Raw genomic sequence first — 19,822 nt, 5'->3', positions numbered from 1 at the left:
TCAGGTTCAGCAGGAAAAATTCCACGGAATAAACGAGGGCTTCCTTGGCTCCATGGTCAACTGCACTGATGAGGTAATCTTGTCTTTCATTTTTGCGTCCGCTTCTTATTTTTACTTAGAATATTTCTCACTTTTCATACTTGCTGACTTTCACTCGTCCGCATGCAGCTCTTCCTTCGTATCTGCGCCTTCCAAGAGTGGAAACAAAAAGAGAACGAGAAAATCAAGAAAGCCTGGGCCCAAATCAGGAAGGCTGAGGACGCGAACACTGGCAACGTCGCCCTCCTAAAGCTTCACTACAAGATGACCCTCAATTCTTTGTCCAATAAGGCGCTCGATAAATAGAGGACATCGTCAAAATAGGGAAGACCCTTGAGAGGGAAGAGCTGGCTAAGTAGGCACAACAACATGAGCGGGACGAGGCAGTCCTAAATGCATCTCAGTGGAAGGGGGCTTCGAAGCCGCTGAGAAATTAAAGGCCGAATTATCCTCGTCCCAGACAGCCCTCAAGTCTGCCCAAGACGAGGCGGCCTCCCTCAAGATCCAAGTAGATGAGCTAAATAAGTCCGTGGTTAACTTGTCTGGGAAGCTAAATGCCCCTCGGCAGCCTAGTGCAATGGAAATCATCCAAATTGAGCACAAGGCCGAGGAGAGAGTCAAGAGTCATTTCTTCGAGGCCTTCCAGCTGATGAGCAAGGAAGGCACAGCTGCCTACCATCAAGAGCGCTTTACCAAGCACTTGGAGTTTGTCTGCCTCAAGGAGATAGCTAAGAAGGCCGGCTAAACTCCCCTAAAACTTGAAGTTACCTCATCCGATTCTAAAGACGAGGAGGACGATGATGATGATGATGAGGAGGAGGAGGAGGAGGTCGAGCCAACTGAGGAGAAGGAAGCAGCCAAAGGGGAGCCAACGAACGCTTCAGCCAAACCTACCAATGAAGGGGAGGCAGCCGAAGAGAAGCCCGCTGATGCTGTGGCCGAGAAGGAGTCGGCCTTGGAGGAGCCTGCCAATGACGATAAGTCGGCTGAGTAACGAGCTCAGGTCCTCTAGTAGCAAATTTTTAAGCTTTCTGTACTTGTATTTTTTTTCTTTCATTTCTTTGTGTCAAACAATTTCTGATCTGACCTCCTGTTTGAGCGATCTTGTAAGATATTTTGCCGCCTTCTAAGCGGTTTCTATTTATTTTAATTTTGCCACCTTCTGAGCGGTTTTTATAAATTTCCATATTTAACAAATTTTGCACACTTTATTATGCTTTTTATTGCTTTCGTACGAACACTGGGGGTATGCCCCTTTATTCGGCGTTCGCCTAGTCCATATTCTACGTGATTTTGATTAACTTAGTAGTTTTTATACCTAGAAGGGTATTATGGGGAATATTTCAAGCATCCCACACTTGAGCCCCACTATGATCATACACTTAAGCATGGTGCGTCCAAAGGGAAGGAAGCTAGAGTAAAAGAGTCGCCAACAAGTTTTAGGAACTTGTAAACCGTTCACAGGGTGAACGTTACACCCCTTAACGATCCAGGAGATCGTTAACTCTAATAGGTCTGGAACCATGACTGGAAGTTCGGGGATGAAGGTACAAATCCAACCTAAAAGAGATTGAACCTGCCCTAAAAAGGCCTCTACTTTATTCTTCTTGTATTCGTGTGCGCTTTCTGACTAACATACAATCAACAGATTAACCCTAAACCTGTTTATCTATGTTGGTTGAATTTTAATGCACAAAGAAATCTATTATTGGTGATCACTTGAATTATAGTCATATTAGCCTAAACAAGATTATTAATTATCTTATTAAGCGAGATTACAAGTACCAATTCCCTTTAAACATGCAAGAGAGGGCGTGATCAAGCAATAACAATGACAATATATATCAAGCAACATGATAATCACAATCATAATTATCATAATCTCATCAAAGCTTAATAATAATAGTAAGATCCTAGGCATGATACTAACATGATTAGTAACGAACCCTAGCATGTCACTAAACATTAAAGATCAAAGCTTTGTCCCTAACATGACACTAACATGATAGAAAGAAAGAATAGGAAGCATCATAGAAACATGCATGATATTAGAAATTTTGTTATCCCGAAACATGATACTAGGAACAAAATAATCTAACCATGACTTCTATATCAAAAGAATAACAATTAAATTACTTACTTCGATGCCTCGTATCTCTTTCTAATAACAAAATACACGCGTTAGTAACTTCAAGAAAAATAATAAATCAAACAATTAAATTAAATAATAGAACTAGGGATTTGGGACCAAACCCTCTGAAATTATCAACCTTTCACGTCTAGGGCGAAGGCAACTTCTAACTTGGCTAGGTGTGTCTAGAACATGTGTATGAGGAATTTTGTAAAAGGGAAAGTTTAGAAAAAGAATATAGAGAAAGAAAGCTTCTAGCTTTAGAGAAAGAGAGATGATGGTTGTGAATGATGATTGTGGATTGATTGTGGATGTTTGATTGTGGATGATGAAAAACGGGGAGATTCGATCCCTATTTATAGGAAAAATAGCACAGAATCAAAGAAAAGCATATTCGGAATAAAATACCTCTTATCGCAAACGATAGGAATCAACGCCAGGCGACGAAGGCCAGCACCAGGCGACGAAGGTCGGCGCCTGGCGACGATGCTGTCGTCTCGCGCTAGTTTAAAAGTCAACGCTCTTTTATACGCGGAATCACCTTTAAAACCGGTTACAAGTAATTCTGCGTCTCAGCAGATTTAAAATCAGATTTAATATATTTTATTCAAAATAAAACATATTTTTCTAAAAATATAATTATCTATCCTAATCTTATTAGAATTAAAGAGAACCTTCTAGATATTCCTAGAAGACTAAAAAAAATCCTAATTACTTTAGGAACAATAATTAATAGGCCCTCCTCTAGATCATTGGGCCACATTTAAAATCATTGGGCCTAATTTAATTTAATCTATAACTTCCTCATAATTCATCGGAATTGGTCTTATAATATATCATTGAAAAGCTATTTTCAAGCCCAATCCAACTACACTATTATTGGACCCTTATCATGGACCAAACCAAATTGGACTGGCTATTTTTCATAAAATTGAGTTAGAAAAGAAATATTTTAGAAAACAGAAGGAGAAATAGTTTAATAAAAACATCCTCATCACTAGACTTTCCACACTTTCACCTCGTTCGATAATCAAATGACGTGAAAGGTATTCATCACTGGGTTTGGTTTTGGGGAGACACATTTGGGTGTCTACAGGTATGATGACTAGTAAGTTAATCAAATCATAGTAATGATTGCCCTTAGGCAAGGTGAATCGCTTAATCAACAATAGGTATACGACTGCTTAACTGGCTTTGTTTGAGTTGTCCTTTGATACTATCGCTCGGACGCAACTCAAGAAATTTCAAGTAATATCTCAAATTCGAAATTTCTGAATATTGACTGGGCTTGTACGCCTAGGCTTGCCCTTGCCCTCATTTAGGAAATAATACCTTGGGCAATTTTTGTGGCTTCCTATTACTCAGTCGTCCGACCATGTTGAGGTCGGACGGGCTGGTTGACTTTTCAGTTATTGTGGCCAAGTTATATAGCCATGGGATACCCTGGCCATACTTCTACTCTGCTGTTTTGTAGCACTTTTGTAAGGGTCGAGCTACCATGATGGAAACAACATCATTATTACTTTTATCCGGCATTTCTGCTTAAGTAATCATAAATAAATGGTAAGAATGTTAATAAAAATGTTCGATTTTTCATTTATTATGTCAAAATTACATTGTCAGGGGCCGTGCGGCTTTAATTACAAGGCTCGATCATCTAAACCTAGTTGCATATACAATTTTTTGGCTAAATACTAGAGTTAAACATAATACTTCCTTAGATTGTTCGTATTCCAAGTACGAGGAATAGGACGGCCATCTAAGACTTCAAGGCAGTATGTACCATCCCTTACTTTTTCTTTGATTCGGTATGGCCCTTCCAAATTAGGGGTTAACTTTCCATCTTCATTAGCTAGGCCAACCGCTTCCATTTTTCTCAGAATAAGCTCCCTCATCTTTAGCGGACGCTTAGACACCTTGCGGTTGTATGCCCTCGTCATTTTAAGACGGTAAATTTCATGTCTAAGTGTCTTATTGCCCCTAGCTTTTGGAAGAAAGTCCAGCGCTGTCTTCATAGCCTCCCAATTGGCCGACTCATCATATAGCATTACCCGAAGGGTAGCTTCGTACATCTCAATTGGGAGTAGGGCTTCAGCGCCGTAGACTAGAAAGAATGGGGTCTCTCCTGTTGAACTCTTAGCTGTGGTTCGAACAGACCATAACACGTTCACCAACTCATCTGCCCAAAGGCCGCCTACTTTCTCAAGCTTGCGCTTGATACCGTTGGAGATCAGCTTGTTGTAAGCCTCAACTTGGCCGTTAGCTTGCGGGCGTCCGATCGAGGCAAAACAATGAGTGATGCCCTGGTCACTAAGCCAATTTTTGAGTTGGGGTGTTTTGAATTGGGGTCCATTGTCGAACACCATTGACTGTAGCACACCATAGCGAGTGATGAAATTTTTCCAGATAAAGGCAGACACATCCGTCCACTTGATTCCTCGAACGACCTTAGCATCAACCCATTTGGTGAAGTAGTCTACTGCTACTAACACATACCGCCTCTGCCCGGACGCAGGAGTATACGGCCCCAAGATGTCCATGCTCCATTTTGCAAAGGGGAGCGGACTACTTATGGCCGACAAGCTATTTGTAGGTCGGTGAATAAGGGTGGCAAACCTCTGGCACTTGTCACATTTTTTCACCATTTTCATGGTGTTTGAATTCATGCTCGGCCAGTAGTACCCTAGATGGGTAGCCTTTTCGGCTAAGGCCTATCCGCCTATGTAGGATCCACATTGCCCTTGGTGGAGGTCATCTAATACATCATGCCCTCTCTCTAGGGTGATACACTTCAAGTACAGCTTAACAAATGCTTTTTTAATAGCTCCCCGTTCTTCATTTTGAACCAGGCTGCTCTCCTTTTCATCAGCCAGCTCTCCTTGGGATCGTCCGGTAGTGTCCCATCCCTTTGATAGGAGACCACCCCGTCCATCCAAGTGGATCTTCGGTCTATGATCTGTACGGGCTCAGCATCAATACTCCTCTTTTCTTTTACTTCCCAAAATACTGATCTGGGAGTTCACATGATGCCGAGGATGCTAACTTAGATAGTGCGTCCGCTTGATGATTTTCCGAACGAGGAACTTGTTGTAGGGTGAAATGTTCTAGAACGTCGGCCTCGTCTTTCCCCATCTGATGATATTTCATCATGGCCGGCTCCCTAGCCTCGTAGTCACCATTCACCTGGCTGACTATCAGTTGGGAGTCCGTGTAGACCACTATTGAATGAGCAAGAAAGTATGGCCTTAGCTTTTTTGATGCCATGAACAATGCCAGCCCAAATTTTTCAATGGGTGGATACCTTAGCTCGGCATTGTGCAAGACATGGCTGATGAAATACACAGGGATCTGATGGTCGTCCCTCTCTACAAGGAGGATGACACTTAAAGAATGATCTGAAATAGCAAGGTACATGTATAGCTTCTCATCTTTGAGCGGGCTGACGAGCCGAGGAAGTGTATGCAGATGGTTCTTTAATTGCACAAAGGCTTCCTCGGCCTCTTCGGTCCACTCGAACATAGCTTTTTTCTTGATTGTTTGAAAAAAAATATCGGCACTTATCCCGTGACCTTGACAAAAATCGGCCGAGCCCCGCTAAGCAGCCGATCAGTCATTGCACTTCTTTTATTGTCCTCGGCGACTTCATATTTAGGACTGCCTGGATTTTTTTAGGGTTGGCCTCAATGCCACGTTGATCAATTTGAAATCCAAGAAACTTGCCGGACTCAACACCAACGACACACTTCTTTGGATTTAACATCATCTTATGTCGCCTAAGTTCAGTGAACATTTCTCGAAGATCATTAAGATGGTCGGCCGGCAGCTTTGATTTGACAATCATGTCATCCATCCATGTTTCGGCCGATTTGATCACTAAACACAGTGTTAACAAGTCTTTGAAAAGTAGTAGGGGCATTCTTAAGGTTGAATGGCATTACTTTGTAGCAGTACAGACCCTGCTCAGTCACAAACGCGGTTTTCTCTTGGTCTTCTTCCCACAAGGGGATCTGGTGGAATCCGGAGTATGCGTCCATAAAGCTCATTAGGGCGTGTCCAGCCGTTGAATTGACCAGTCGGTCGATTTTAGGCAAGGGAAAGCTATCCCTAGGACACGCCTTATTGAGGTTAGTATAATCCACGCACATTATCCATGTTCCATTCGGCTTTTTTACCAGAACTAATTTGCTACCCAATCAGGGTAGTAACATTGCCGAATGAAACCGGCGTCCAGCAGCTTCTTAACTTCTGCTGCGGCCGCCTGATTCCTTTCTTCTCCATGATTTCTCTTTTTCTGTCGAACAAGCTTCATTATTGGATTTATCGCCAACTTGTGGACGGCCAGACTTTGATCTATGCCCGACATCTCATGAACCTTAAATGCAAAAACATCCTTGAATTTTCTTAACAGCTTTATCAAGTCGTCTCCTAGAAAGCCCACGGCAATAGTACCCACCTTAACCGTTCGATCAGGTTGGTTTGGATCAAGCACTATGTCCGTATGATCGCCAGTCGACTACGGCCTTAACTCTTCTGGTCGGTTGACGACCATTAGCTGCGGCCTTAACTTTAACCTGCTGTGTTTGGAGTAACCCTTCTTTGGAATTTGGCTCTGACGACTGTTGTCGTCACCTAGCTGTTGGCTTCACGACCAACTGATTACATTCCTTAGCCATTTTTTGGTTACCATGAAAGGTACCAATTTTTCCGTCCGTCCTCCCAAACTTCATCAGCATTAAGTGAGGTACGATTACTGCTTTGGTTGCTATTAAAGTCGGACAGCCGATAATGGCATTGTAGCCTGTAAGCTATTTGACCACTAGGAAGCGGACGACCATGTCCCTTCCTTCCCCCTTTTTTCCCAAATCGGACGGGTAAATCAATCCATCCTACCGGATGTATGATACTCCCACCAAATCCTATAAGCAGATGGGAGATATTCTAGAGGGCATCTTTTGGAAAAATTCAAATTTTTCAGACATCCTAGGCTGATTATGTTGGACGAGCTGCCAGTATCAACTAGCACTCGACCAACCTTCATGTTAGCCACCTTCATGATGAACACCATGGGGTCATTGTGAGCGGCAAATGTTTCGGGTGATTTTGTGATTTTCTAGGACTCTAGTCGCGTTCTTCTGACAAGTAGACTTGGACACCTACAAAACACGAATATTCCGGCAACGGAATATTTGCCTCCGACGGTTAAGTTAATAACCCGAAAACGAAAAAGCTAGAGAGAGAAAGTAGAGAGAAGTTAAAGCTGTTTTTATGCTCTATTAAATGATATATCTTAATCCACCCCTCCCATCATAAATGATTGGGGTATTTATAGGGTGGGGATCTGAGATTTTTAAGGTTTGTACCCTAGAATGACGTTTTCTGATTAGCGGCGCAATCAGGTAGGGACCCGTGTCCTTGGAAGCGTCGTTTGCGGCTTTCTCAAGATTTGGGCCTCCTGATGTAAGGAGGCCCCTTTTCTCTCTAATTCAGGTGCTCTTAAAAGGGTTGCTTACGTGGTATCTTCCTATAATGACACATGTCGCCCTTTGATTGGGCCACGTGTCACTAGGGGATTGGTCCACGCTTTAGGGTAATTTTTGCCCCAAACAAAGCCGGTTCACCCAAATTTTGCCAAATTATTTTACAAGTGCAGGGAAAAACAGAGGCTTAGCCTCATTTTAATTAAAACGTAATACCGCAAAATGCAAAAATAAACGATGCCAAGTGCCTAGCCTTGAGCCAAAATTAGCTAAGCACCAAGCATAGCACACAAGGCCGGCGGCACTCACGTGGCCTGCGCACCAAGGTAGGCTTGGCGCGCGCCATTCCTAGCCGCAGCAGCTGCCTAACAGCTCGGGCTTTGCGGCATGGTGCATGTGCTCGCACTCCAACCCAGCAGCACATGTTAGGTGCTCCCGAGGGCATCCTAGCAACGTTCGCTTCTGGCTGCATGGTGCGTGGTCACCCGCACTTGGCCTGCTAGCCCTCCCACACTAAAGCTCGCACACACTAGCACCACGATCCGCGCATCGATGCACCATTAGCCCCGCACACTTCGGCAGCCAAATGTGGGTTGCGCAAGCAGCTTGGCTAGCCGAGAGAATGCTCGGGGTTGTTGTGCCTCGATTTACGTGCTCGTGCCTTCGAGATTTTATCCCGATTTTGTATGATATAAAATTAATTCTAAATTATTTTTAGAACCAACATTTGAGTAAAATGAAAATAAAACAAGCCCAACTTAAATAGATTCAATTTTAGTGCACAAACCAAAATTAATTCAATAACCATTCTTTAAATTATTTTTGGCTTAACTTGATGCTACAAAATTGAGGGCTATTCTCACAATTAATTTAATCAAACATAAATTAATAACGAGATTTGACAAAATAAAAGTAGTTGGAAAAACAAATACAATCATCCAATGAAAAATTTTCCAACACCAACTTGTGTAAACTTGAATAAATTACATCTTCCAATATGAAGAGTAATCAAATTTCAATCACTAGTTTGAACTTTTAAGACTTTAATCAACTCAAAAATGATTAAAATCAAAGTTAGTTCAACATGGAATTTAGAAATTTAAGATCCAACCAAATTAACAATTAAAGATTAGATCTTTAACATTTTAAGGGCTTCAAAAATACAAATTCACCATAAACATTCTATTGCACTTGAAGCAATTAATTTGCAAAATTGTGAAATTGCAAGTTTATGTGAAAAATGAACTCACCAAATCAAGCACCATATATGACTTCATAAACATGCTTAATAAGGGTTATAATTGCAGTAGATTAATGATGTAACAATACGCATAATCTAATATTAACATGCCATAATAAATCAAGGTTTAAAGATCTAAAATTTTTCGTCAAAAACGGAAAATCCCTCGAAAAACATGTTTCTGGGTGGATTTTGGCTTCTGGAGCAATGTCATAGAGAATCAAAATCGATTTAGATCGGTGATTCCACCCAAAATCACTACTTTTGAGTCAGAATTGGAGTTCAGATGCAAAAATTAGCATAAAACGAGATTAAACTAATTAAAACCGAGCTTCTAATCTAATTAGAAAGCAAAACCAGAAATTTAAATCCATTTAAATCACCTTAATTAATTATTAGTTACAATAATTAAATGAGCGCGGCTTCGATACCACTGTTATGGTTTCGTGATGTTCGACATCACACAGAAGAAAACCCTCTAAAACCCGCACACAAATTAAAGTTACTAAGTATGAATTAAATACATAAACACATGATTAACAAGAAGAGAGAGAAAGAACCATTACCCTTATAGCGTGCTTTTCTCTTTCTAAGAGCTCAGACTTGAATGCGTAGAGCCCCACAAATGCGCGGACCTCCAATGGCTAACACCCTCGAGACTCGAACCGAGCCAACCCCTATGATAAGTGACTTTTATGTCACTTTTAGGGTGCTTATTGAGTCGTATTCCGGCTTATTTTCCAATAATTTCACCCTTTTTATCCTTTATTTCTATTATTTTATTATTCTCGTCTTTTATATTTATTTTGAGTATTTTTGCCCTTTTATTAGTTTTTAGTTTATTTTTGTAGTTTTAGTTAATAATTTCCGTCTTCTCTCTTCTTATTTATTTTCTTTTAGTTTCTAGTTTATTTTATTTTATTTTATTTTATTATTTCATTAGTTTTAGCATTTTATTTTATTTTATTATTTCATTAGTTTTAGCATTTTATTTTATTTTATTTTACTTTATTTATCTTATTTTATTTTACTTTATTTTCTTATTTTATTTTATTTTATTTTATCTTTATTTTATTTTATCTCGTAGTTCTACCCTCGTGTTGGTTTTTGTTTGTAGGTGTGTTCGGGGTGATGCTCGATTTTCATGTTCAAATCAAGTTCGAAGTTCCGGGTTTGAGTCAAATGTGTCAAAGCAAGCTGCCTCGACCCCTGCTGCCCCTTTTCCATCACCACACACTTCCTTATACTCCACCACACCAAATCCCCTGCTCCCTCACGCACACAGCAGCATCTCACAGCAATACAACTCAGCCCAACACCACCAACCTCCACCGCAGCCACTCTCACACAACCAGCACCAGCCCACGCAACTCCCTGCTCACGCAAACCACCAGCCACCAACCTCCCCTGCTCCTCTAATTCACGCACATCACCAACAACTTCCATCAGCCAACGCCATCAACACCCAGCACCACCACCGCAATCACCCCTTTCAGCCATCAGCACCCAACTCAACAACAACAATAACAGCACGCAACAACACCCCGCAGCAGCAACCACGCATATCCAACAACCAATACACCACCAAAACTCCTCCAATCACCATCACCCAGAACCACCGTTAGCCACCAATTAAAGCCGACACAGCAGCGGCCAAAAATCGCAGCAACCCATGTCCAATTGAGCCTCAAATCGAAGACCCTTCAGAGCGGGCACACACTCAACCGAAGCGGCCGCTCCATTTCATTCATTTTCACCAATTCCTGGCAGAAGGTGTGAGCGGTCGCTCCTAAGGGTGTTCGCGGCCGCTCCAATGGGTCATTCAAAATCACGTGATTTTCTCGTGATTCCTTAAACATTTTGAAATCCAACGGCTGAGATTGTGATTTGATTTCTGATGCTTGCGATGACGGCGATGATGCGTGTGATGGAGTTGATGGAAGATCGTAGAGCAGCAGAACGAAGTTGGAGATTTGGAGCTATATTTTTTTTGCGGGTCTGATGACTTCGGGGGGGTTTGATTTTATTTTCCATTTTGTTTTTATTTTCTTTATGTTTTATTATTTCCTTTCTTTTCTTTTATTTATTTTTCTCTTATTTTATTTATTTTTCTTTCTTTATTTATTTTGTATATAAATATCCCTTTGGGGTTATTTTCCAAACTCTTATCAACATTTTATTCTACCCTAGATTAGTTTTAGAGTAGTTTAGTTCCTTTATTTTCTCTCTCTTAGGGTTAGATTAGTGTAGAGAGAGAAAGTTTGGATTTTTCATGGAGTTTTTGGGATTTTGAAGAAGCATTTTGTGGATTTTTCCTCTCATAAATTCAATGAGTCTTCCTAACTTTCTCTCACCTTTATTGCTTTCATTTATTATTGTTTTTGCTTATTTATTTGTTATTTTGAGTAGATTAATTAGTTTATTTGTTTAATCTTGTTTTTATTGTTATTTTTATCTTGTTTTCCATGTCTTTCTTCATTATGTTAGCTTAGGTTTTGTTCTAGGGAAATGGATGAAGGTTATGTTAATTAATTTAATGATTGATTGTGGTTAGTATGAAATTGTTTCTTGATTATTGTGTATGGATGATGCTTTTATGGATTAGAATCTTTCTAGCTAATTAATTCTATGTTCTTAATTGTATTTTCAATCAATTGCGCAAGAGTGAGTTGGTTGAGAGCCCTAAATTCTTCCATACCTTTGCTAGGCTAGTTGCACGAGAGTGAATTAGTTTAGTAGGATAATTAACATGCTTAATTGTGCGAGAGTGAGTTAAATGTGTTAATTGTTCCTAATCAAGGTCACTTTCATCTAATTGTATGATGTGATTGAATGTATTGATGTAATTGGATTCCACTTTCCCTAGTTTTAGTTATTTGCTCTTAGTAGTGTTTAGTTGAACCTCTCTCTATCTCACAAGCTTTCCTAGTAGTCTAATTAGCACAAATTGATACACTTAGTCCTTTTGGGTTCGACCCTTTACTTACCCCTATACTCGTATTAGGGTAGTTTAGGTTATAAATAATTAATTTGATTAGGGTTAGTAGACCAACGACACTACTTAAATCCCGCGATCACCCTACCCCGAAGTTTAGTCGGGGCTAGACCAAGAAAGTACATAGAGTATTAGAACGAAGGTATTCTCGCTTTTGGAGACGCCTTCAAGTTCACAACTCAAGTGCTCTTTTCCAATTCCAAATGATTGGTATTTATTGGGAAATGAGTCCTTGATTTCCAATCTCGTGGGAGAGTTGACAAAAAGGCAAAATACAATTTAATTTAATTCCAAAATTAAATAGAAAGCCAAGCAAATCATTAAACAACAAGTGGAAAGTGGAGAGAAAGGGATTAGGTGAGGACCACAAGGAGGGACCACCCTCCCCATGCTCCCCAAGGCAAACCCATAACACCAGGTTCCCCTCAAGGCAGCCAATGACCGTACGCCAGCTGGCTACCCAGCCTTGGGCACCAAGGCGCGCCATGTTGGCGGTTGATGAAGGAATAATCGCGTCGTCAAACAACTATCCCTAGATCAAATACAATTTATACAACCTAAACAAACCTAATACGAGTATAAGGCAAGCATAGGGGTCGAACCACAGAGAACGGATAAACACCACCAAATGTTATCGACAATTAAGCTAGTCCGGAATAGGAGAAAAATAACTAAAGTCTAAATATGCTAAAACAAGAAATAAAACATTAAGGGAAATGGTCTAGGAGTAGCATTCACTTGAACATAAACAAAGGCATAGGAGTTGAATTAATTATGAACTAAACATGCTCGAATATCGAAGTAAGGTCCAATCTAACCGCCTTCCGGGGCTAATCGGCTTCTCCTAACATAGCCTCTATGTTTCCACATTAGAACCATATACTAGGAAGTACTATCAAATAACAATCGATATAAATGAACTTAGCTAAGTCAACTTCCGTTTCATGTTAGCAAAGATTCACTCCCAATCAACTAACAACATGAATTTTGCAAGTAGATTGAAGAACATCAAGCATATAAAGACTTTAATCACAATAAATCAATTCCAAACCCTTGAACATTCTCAAGATCCAACTACACCACAACCATCCCCTTAATGAGGAAATTACTCACTAATCATGATAATAACAAGATTAATCAACAAATAAACAAGAATCAACATGATTAACAAGCAATACCAACAACTAAAACAATAATAAAAATCAAAGCAATAAAAATAGAGGAGAGAGAGTTAGAGAATCTCATTGATTGAAGATGTAAATCAATAGAAAAGATGATCAATTTCTTCTTCAAAATCCAAGCTCAACAATGGTGAAACCCTCACTTTCTCTCTCTAAACTACCCTAACCCTAAGCTAAACCTAGAGAGAGAAGCTCTCCTAAAACTAGGAAAAAGATCTGAAGGAATCGAGTTCACCTTTTTACAAAACAAGCCCGGCAATATATAAAGAATCGCGCAAAAACGCTGAACAGGACCCGCTGTGCGCCCGCGCAAGGATCTGTGCGCCCGCGCATGGTAGCTGTGCGCCCGCGCGTGCGCCCTCGCAACGGTCTGTGCGCCCTCGCAGCGGCTTGCGCTCCCTCGCAGCAGCCTGTGCACATTATTCGCGCCCTTGCACCTTGCTTTCTTCGATTCTTCTCTCATGCTTCCTTGGCTTTTTCTTTGCAATCCAAGACATCAAATACCTAAGCACAAACACCAAGGGAAGCAATAAGGTATAGGGAACGGTGCAAACACGCAATGAAGGCAAGCATTCAACAATATACGCGATTTCATTAAAAATACATCGAGACATGTATGCATGCATTATTTGAACAAAACAACTGCAGAACACCCTAAGACAAGCTAAAACAAGGCATAAACACTATCCTAGGAGTGACATAAATGTCACTCATCAGCGGCCTGGTGCTTGGCTGGGCCTTCCAACTGGGCGATGTGCGTGCGCGCAGCCTAGCACGCAAGTACGCACATCCCGCAGCCCACGCACGCATTGCGTGTTGCTGTTACTGTTGCTGCGATGCTCATGCTAGGCATAGCCCAGCACGCTGCTACCTCGCGCACAAGGCCTTACTAACATGTGTTGCTGGCCTTGCTTGCGATGGTGCAAGATGGCTGCTGGCATGACTAGCATGTGCGGCTGGCCCTTACAGGCCTTGCCTTGCACGCAAGGCTGGCTCGGCCAGCATGCTCGGCTATGCTAGGCATGCTGAGCTTGTGGCTGACCCTTTCCTTGCATCAATGGCTTTGGCTAGCCAAGCTAGCCATCCTAGCCTTCGATTGGCTAGACCAATACAAAGCTAGGATTTTCCCAAGCGATGACTTATTGCTTGCTTGATTTCTCGTCTCGTCGATTCCTAAATTCGACACGACTTACGACGCTCGATTTCAACGCTTTAAGCTCGATATCTGACATCTTTGTTCGTAATACTCTAATGACTCATTTCATCCTTCAGATTAATTTGTCTTTACGGTTTGGTTATTCGATTGGGTGGGACCCAAAGGTTTCAGTCAAGATTAAGCTGTAATATTAAATATGCATTAATATTACTAATCGAAAGCAGCCTCCAGCTAGGCATTCCGATCACTTAACCTCACTAGATAATTAGCTTTTTAATAATTCTGAACCCTCTATCGGAATAATACACTTGTTCGAAGGATACCATTCCTTTCAGTTTAAGGATTAAAGCAAGTAATATGGAATAATATGTGATGATTTGTGTAATGTAATATGTATGAGTGATCATTATGTGACTTTTGATTTGTGGTGAGTTATGGGGCCGTAACTTTTTTCTTTAAGAGGGGTAGAGTGTGATATATAATTTTGTGCTTTTTAACTTATTTTTCTATTTATAGCTTAATTTTGCATGATTTTTCTCATTATCGCATAATATTATAGTGTTTACATGCTATTAAGTATGTAAACTTTGGCTAAACACGATTTTGTTGAGTATAAGTATGAGGTTGTTGTGTATACATGTTGAGAAACAAGCAATTTACATTAATACAAAACACAAAAGTTAGAATTATTTTGCGAAATTACGGATATTGGGTAAAGTTTCGGGGACGAAACTTCTTTTAAAAGGGGTAGACTGTAATACCCCGTATTTTTAAGGTATTTTATAAATTGTTTAATCAATTATAAAATATATTAAGGATCAAATTATTATAATTATCGGATTTAAAATAAGCAATCAAGTTTTAATATTAGGGCCAATAATTATCTTACCCCAATGTAGCCAATTTCATAATAAGTCCAATTATCCTCTTTTCATAATTGGACTAGATATTTCCATCCTTCATACCACTATCTCATGAAGCCTAAAAACTATCTTACTTACCCTACTTAAAAGACGAGGTTGAGGATTTGAGGTGCCATATGCACTTAAGGTGTTTATACATCGAGGTAGTTAAAGGATTCAATAGTAAATATTGTTTGTCACTAGTAAATCAAGAATTGAATAGAAAATTTGAATTGCTTGAATGATTAATGTTTGATTAATTGTATTGTTTTGCATTTGAGTTATCACCAAGTTTAAACTTGTAAATCACGTAAAGTGCAAGATGGATGAGCAATAAAACTCTGGATTTGTGCACATCTAAAGTATTGACAATCAGGAGTTGGGGTTCATGGGGTATTAGCCGTGTACTTTCTAGAGGTCGGTCTGATCTACGAGTCTCTTTTTACAAATACTTTTTTTAAAATTATAAGGAGTTAGATGAGATATCATACTAGCTATGGCCACGAAGTTGCGCCTGTCTGCCATTGGATATTTATTGATGTTTCTGAAAGAAGGCATGGGATTTTTCTATTATTGATACTCCAATTTGGAGCATGGGGAGACAATCTTGTCTATTGCTTGATCCAATGAATAAGTTGAAATGGAATAATTAGTACTAATTTATCAAATCGCTTAGTAAGCCATTTTTCACAGAGTTCTACAGGCTAATTTAACAAGAAACATAGAATATTAAGTGATAAATTCCAGCTTATATACAGTAATAGGCAATTACCTGAGCGAGGGACTAAGGGTAGAATTGATTGGTTTTCCCCTGATTCGATACTATGATTTGTAAGTAAAAATCTGTTATAATCAGCTTACCGGAAGAAATGCACTAAATGATTAGATTTTGTTTAGTATTGTTCTGTAATTTGAGGTTATAGCTTGTAACCTTGTGATTGATTATACAGGTACTTAGAGAGCGGAAATTCCCAGTTTATCTTTTATGATTGCTGTACCACGTACATCTAGGGTCAATTATGACATTTCGCATCATTTACTGAAGGAAAACCTTGGAATTTCCGCATTCTTATCACTCAATGACCTGTACCTCGGTCCACATACACAATGACATGGAATCCACGGACTTCTCATAAACTAACTCTCATTCCACCCAACTACATTTACCATTTCTAACGTCGTCATCCAGTGTTAGGGTTTGTACTTCATCCCATCCACACCCAATTTTCCGATTCTGCATCTTCCTCATCAAGTCTCTCATTCTTGCGATTTTAATTACCAATTAATTCGAGCTGCAGAGTAATGTCTTTGCTTGGATTGGGGAAACGATGCCGCTCCCGTTCCTTGAATCACGATTTGTATGCTGGAATGACGTCAGAAGGCCGCAACTACTTTGATATGAATTTGGAAGTCGACAACATCGGGCTTACACCGACATCCAATATCAATTGCTTTACCGATAAATACGAAGATGACACTGACTATGTAAGTTTTGTTTCACCCTGTTTTTACATAGAAGCTGAAAACTTCATCTATGTTGTAGTTTAATTTCTTAATCTGGATTTCATTTTGTTATTTGGAGGATGCTAAAAGAATTGTATCAATTGGACAATTAACACTAACTACTGTTAATTGTTGCATGTTATTTATGAATTCTTAATTGAATTGTATAAATGTTAATTTCAACCTTAATTAATTATGTTATTATCTAATTCGGGAATTGTTTTATTGCTACTTATAATCTACTATGCAATTCGGAAATTGTTTTATTGGTACGTACTGTTAATTGTAGCATGATATTTATGAATTCGTAATTGAATTGTATCAATGTTAATTTCCGGCTTATTTAGTTCATTCAGATAATTTGAGTATGATACTGTTATTTGCATTGTGACAATGTTAATATGAAAGTGTACGTGATACATGTTTTTTTTACTTACTTGAATTTGTATTAACCATGCTTATATGTATGTTTCCTACAACAATGACAACAAATGAAGTGCTAATTATGCAAAACTGTAATGTCAGGTACCTAATTCTGCAACGAAAATTGTAGAAATTTTTCCAGAATTGTTTAAGGTAAAGAAAAGTAGTACTTATGAAATAGTGGATTGCAATAATTAGAGAAGGGAAGTAATTAAAATTCAATTATTTAACATCCAGAATAATGCGTTAAGTCTTGGTGGATATGTAAAGCTAAGAGGCTGGTGATACGGGAATATGCTAAATCTATTCGCCGGGTTAGTCATACATACTCTATAACTAATGAATATTAGCCATTTAGATTTTTTTTTCACATATAATACTCGTTCTGCTCATAGGGATTGACAGTGGTATAAAATTTTGTCCAGCCTCCAAATATGAATTGTCGGGTTGAGTCATTTGGAAGAATATGTCAGAAATTTGATGAGAGGAAGACAAGATGGGTTGGTGAGATGGGTTTTGGGGAATTGCTTCATTTTGCTAAGGGTATGCATTTACCCCTACAATTATCTTATTGGCTGATGACACGAATTGACCCACTGAGTAGGGTCTTAATAGCCACAAACGGCCAGGTATTTCCCTTCTCTAAACATCAAGTTCGTTGGGTTTTAGGAATCCCTTGTGGAACAAAGGTAGTACCTTCTACAAAAGGAATGTCTGATGATATACGCGAAAAAGTACAAAGCATTTTATTAAAATATGGTAGGACATGGGAGACCAAACCAGCAACAGAATTTGGTCGATCTTACACATCCGTAGGCATTCCAGTTACTGTTGCGATGATGGATAAGTTGAAGGGTCATTTTGAAGAGGACCAAGAAGAAGAATTTAAGACGTTGTTCTTGATTATAGCATTACAAATGATTTTATGTCCAACTCAATCACCAAGACTACCGCATGATCTGTTACCTGCTATTGGTTGTGCCATGGAAAGCACCAAATATGACTGGTGTGACTTGGTAATTGCAAAATTAATGGACAACGTAACAAGCTTCACTAGACGTTTTTATGCGAATGGTTTTGCAGGAGGTTGTGGAGGATGCTCCATATTTGTTGTTGTAAGTTTATTGATTTGGAATTTGTTTTAATACCAATGTAGTATGATATAATAAACCTAACAAATTCTTGATTTTCCGGTGTAGTTGTTTTACCTTGACCGACTCAATTGGGAGCCTATCAATTGGGAAACTTATCCAAGAATAAAGTTTTGGGACATGAAGCAGATAGGGCTCGCTGCCAAATGTGATCGATTCAGTTCAAGGGATTATGGCAAATTAGGGGTTAGTTGTACATTACCTTTATATGTCTTACAGGATTGTTTGTGATCTTTGCAATCTGTTTTTTTTTGAAATCTTTTAGATAGATTATCTTCAGTCCTAATTAACTGGTAAGTTCATGGTGATACAGTTGACAGACACTGCTTATGGGGAAAGACACCCTAGAGAAGCACGTGATACAGTTGCACCCCCTGATTATCCTTTGTATCAGGTGAGTTATTTCTTATTAGATCCAATGATGTCCCTATTTAGGAACAAATTATTGTAATTAAACATTCTCCTCTGACACTGTGTTGATTGCACTTATTGATAGGACGTCTCCAAACAGGTGATATGCACTAGGGGTAGAAGAAGGCGCGATGACTGGCGTTCTAACCGCCTAAGCTCTATGTTTGTATATGATAAGAATGAAGAAGCATCTTACACCCCTTGCCATGATGTAAACATGTTGTGATTTTGATTGTGATGGTTTGTGTTCATTAGAGTTCATGTACTATAGTCAAAGTGTTACTGAACAGTACAAAAAAAAAATTTAAATGATTATGTTATAATTCTGCTGGCCCGTGGACTGCTAAGTATGGGTTCATGAAAGTGGTTTCTGAATATGTAATATTTGGGCTGCCCCATGGACTGCATTATGGGTTACATATATTGGTTCCTCAATATGTCTTGCATAGGGCTTGGGCCCAACATTTAAATTAAGCCCGAAGTTAAACTACTTCATTTTTATGCACCTAATATTTACCGGATTACCTGACAAATGAAATTATTAATTGGATTAACGTAGCGAAGTAAATGTAAATAAATAAAAAAGAATACGAGTGTACAAGAATTGGAAATTTTGTAAATAACCACCTCAAATAAACTCTAATTTGTAAATAACCACCTTATTACTACCTCCGGTAACTATTATTTGCAACAAAGGGGTATTATTTGGGAGATAAAAAATATTTCTTTGTTGCAAATAATAGTTAACGGAGGTAGTATAATTTTGTTTTTATTTCGTCACCTAACCAATAATTAAACTATGCTTTTTAGTAATAAAACTATAATTAACGAGTTTAAATATTAAAATTACAGCTTAATTAAACAATAATTTCATTCCTTATTTTGGGAATTAATTACCTCGTACAATACACCTTGCTGCTCGAATGCTTTCCTTGGAGTTTAGTTTTGGAGTTGACTTTTGGGAATTGTTGTTTAGTGTGTAGAATTGGTCGTTCAATTTGTAGAATATTTGTTTAGTTTTGGAGTTAAATTTTTGGGAATTAATGTGGGTAGATTGAAGAACTTAATGGTGGATAATTGAAGGGAGTACTGAGAATCGAAAAATAGGAGGAGGAATTGGGAGTATCTTTTAAACTAGTGTCCCCCCTAACAGTTAAAAGGTGGTCATATGCATAGTTTTAATTTTTGGTTATGTGGGTTAAAAAAAATTATT

At 39.1% G+C, this 19,822-nt stretch overlaps 1 protein-coding gene across 1 annotated transcript; it reads right to left on the bottom strand.

Moving 5' to 3' along the window:
* Nucleotides 1-3,870: 3,870 nt before the first annotated feature.
* LOC145588711 (uncharacterized) lies at nucleotides 3,871-10,333 on the bottom strand. The gene is made up of 2 exons (XM_081645324.1): nucleotides 10,145-10,333; nucleotides 3,871-4,539 (listed from the first exon to the last, which is right to left on the bottom strand). Exons 1-2 carry the CDS (start codon nucleotides 10,331-10,333, stop codon nucleotides 3,871-3,873), a joined length of 858 nt encoding a protein of 285 aa, XP_081501450.1.
* Nucleotides 10,334-19,822: the final 9,489 nt, after the last annotated feature.

Source organism: Chenopodium album, chromosome 17 (genome assembly GCF_948465745.1).
Source record: "Chenopodium album chromosome 17, dcCheAlbu1.1, whole genome shotgun sequence".
In the NCBI taxonomy this organism is placed as follows: domain Eukaryota; kingdom Viridiplantae; phylum Streptophyta; class Magnoliopsida; order Caryophyllales; family Amaranthaceae; genus Chenopodium; species Chenopodium album.
This window is presented reverse-complemented; position numbering and strand designations above follow the sequence as displayed.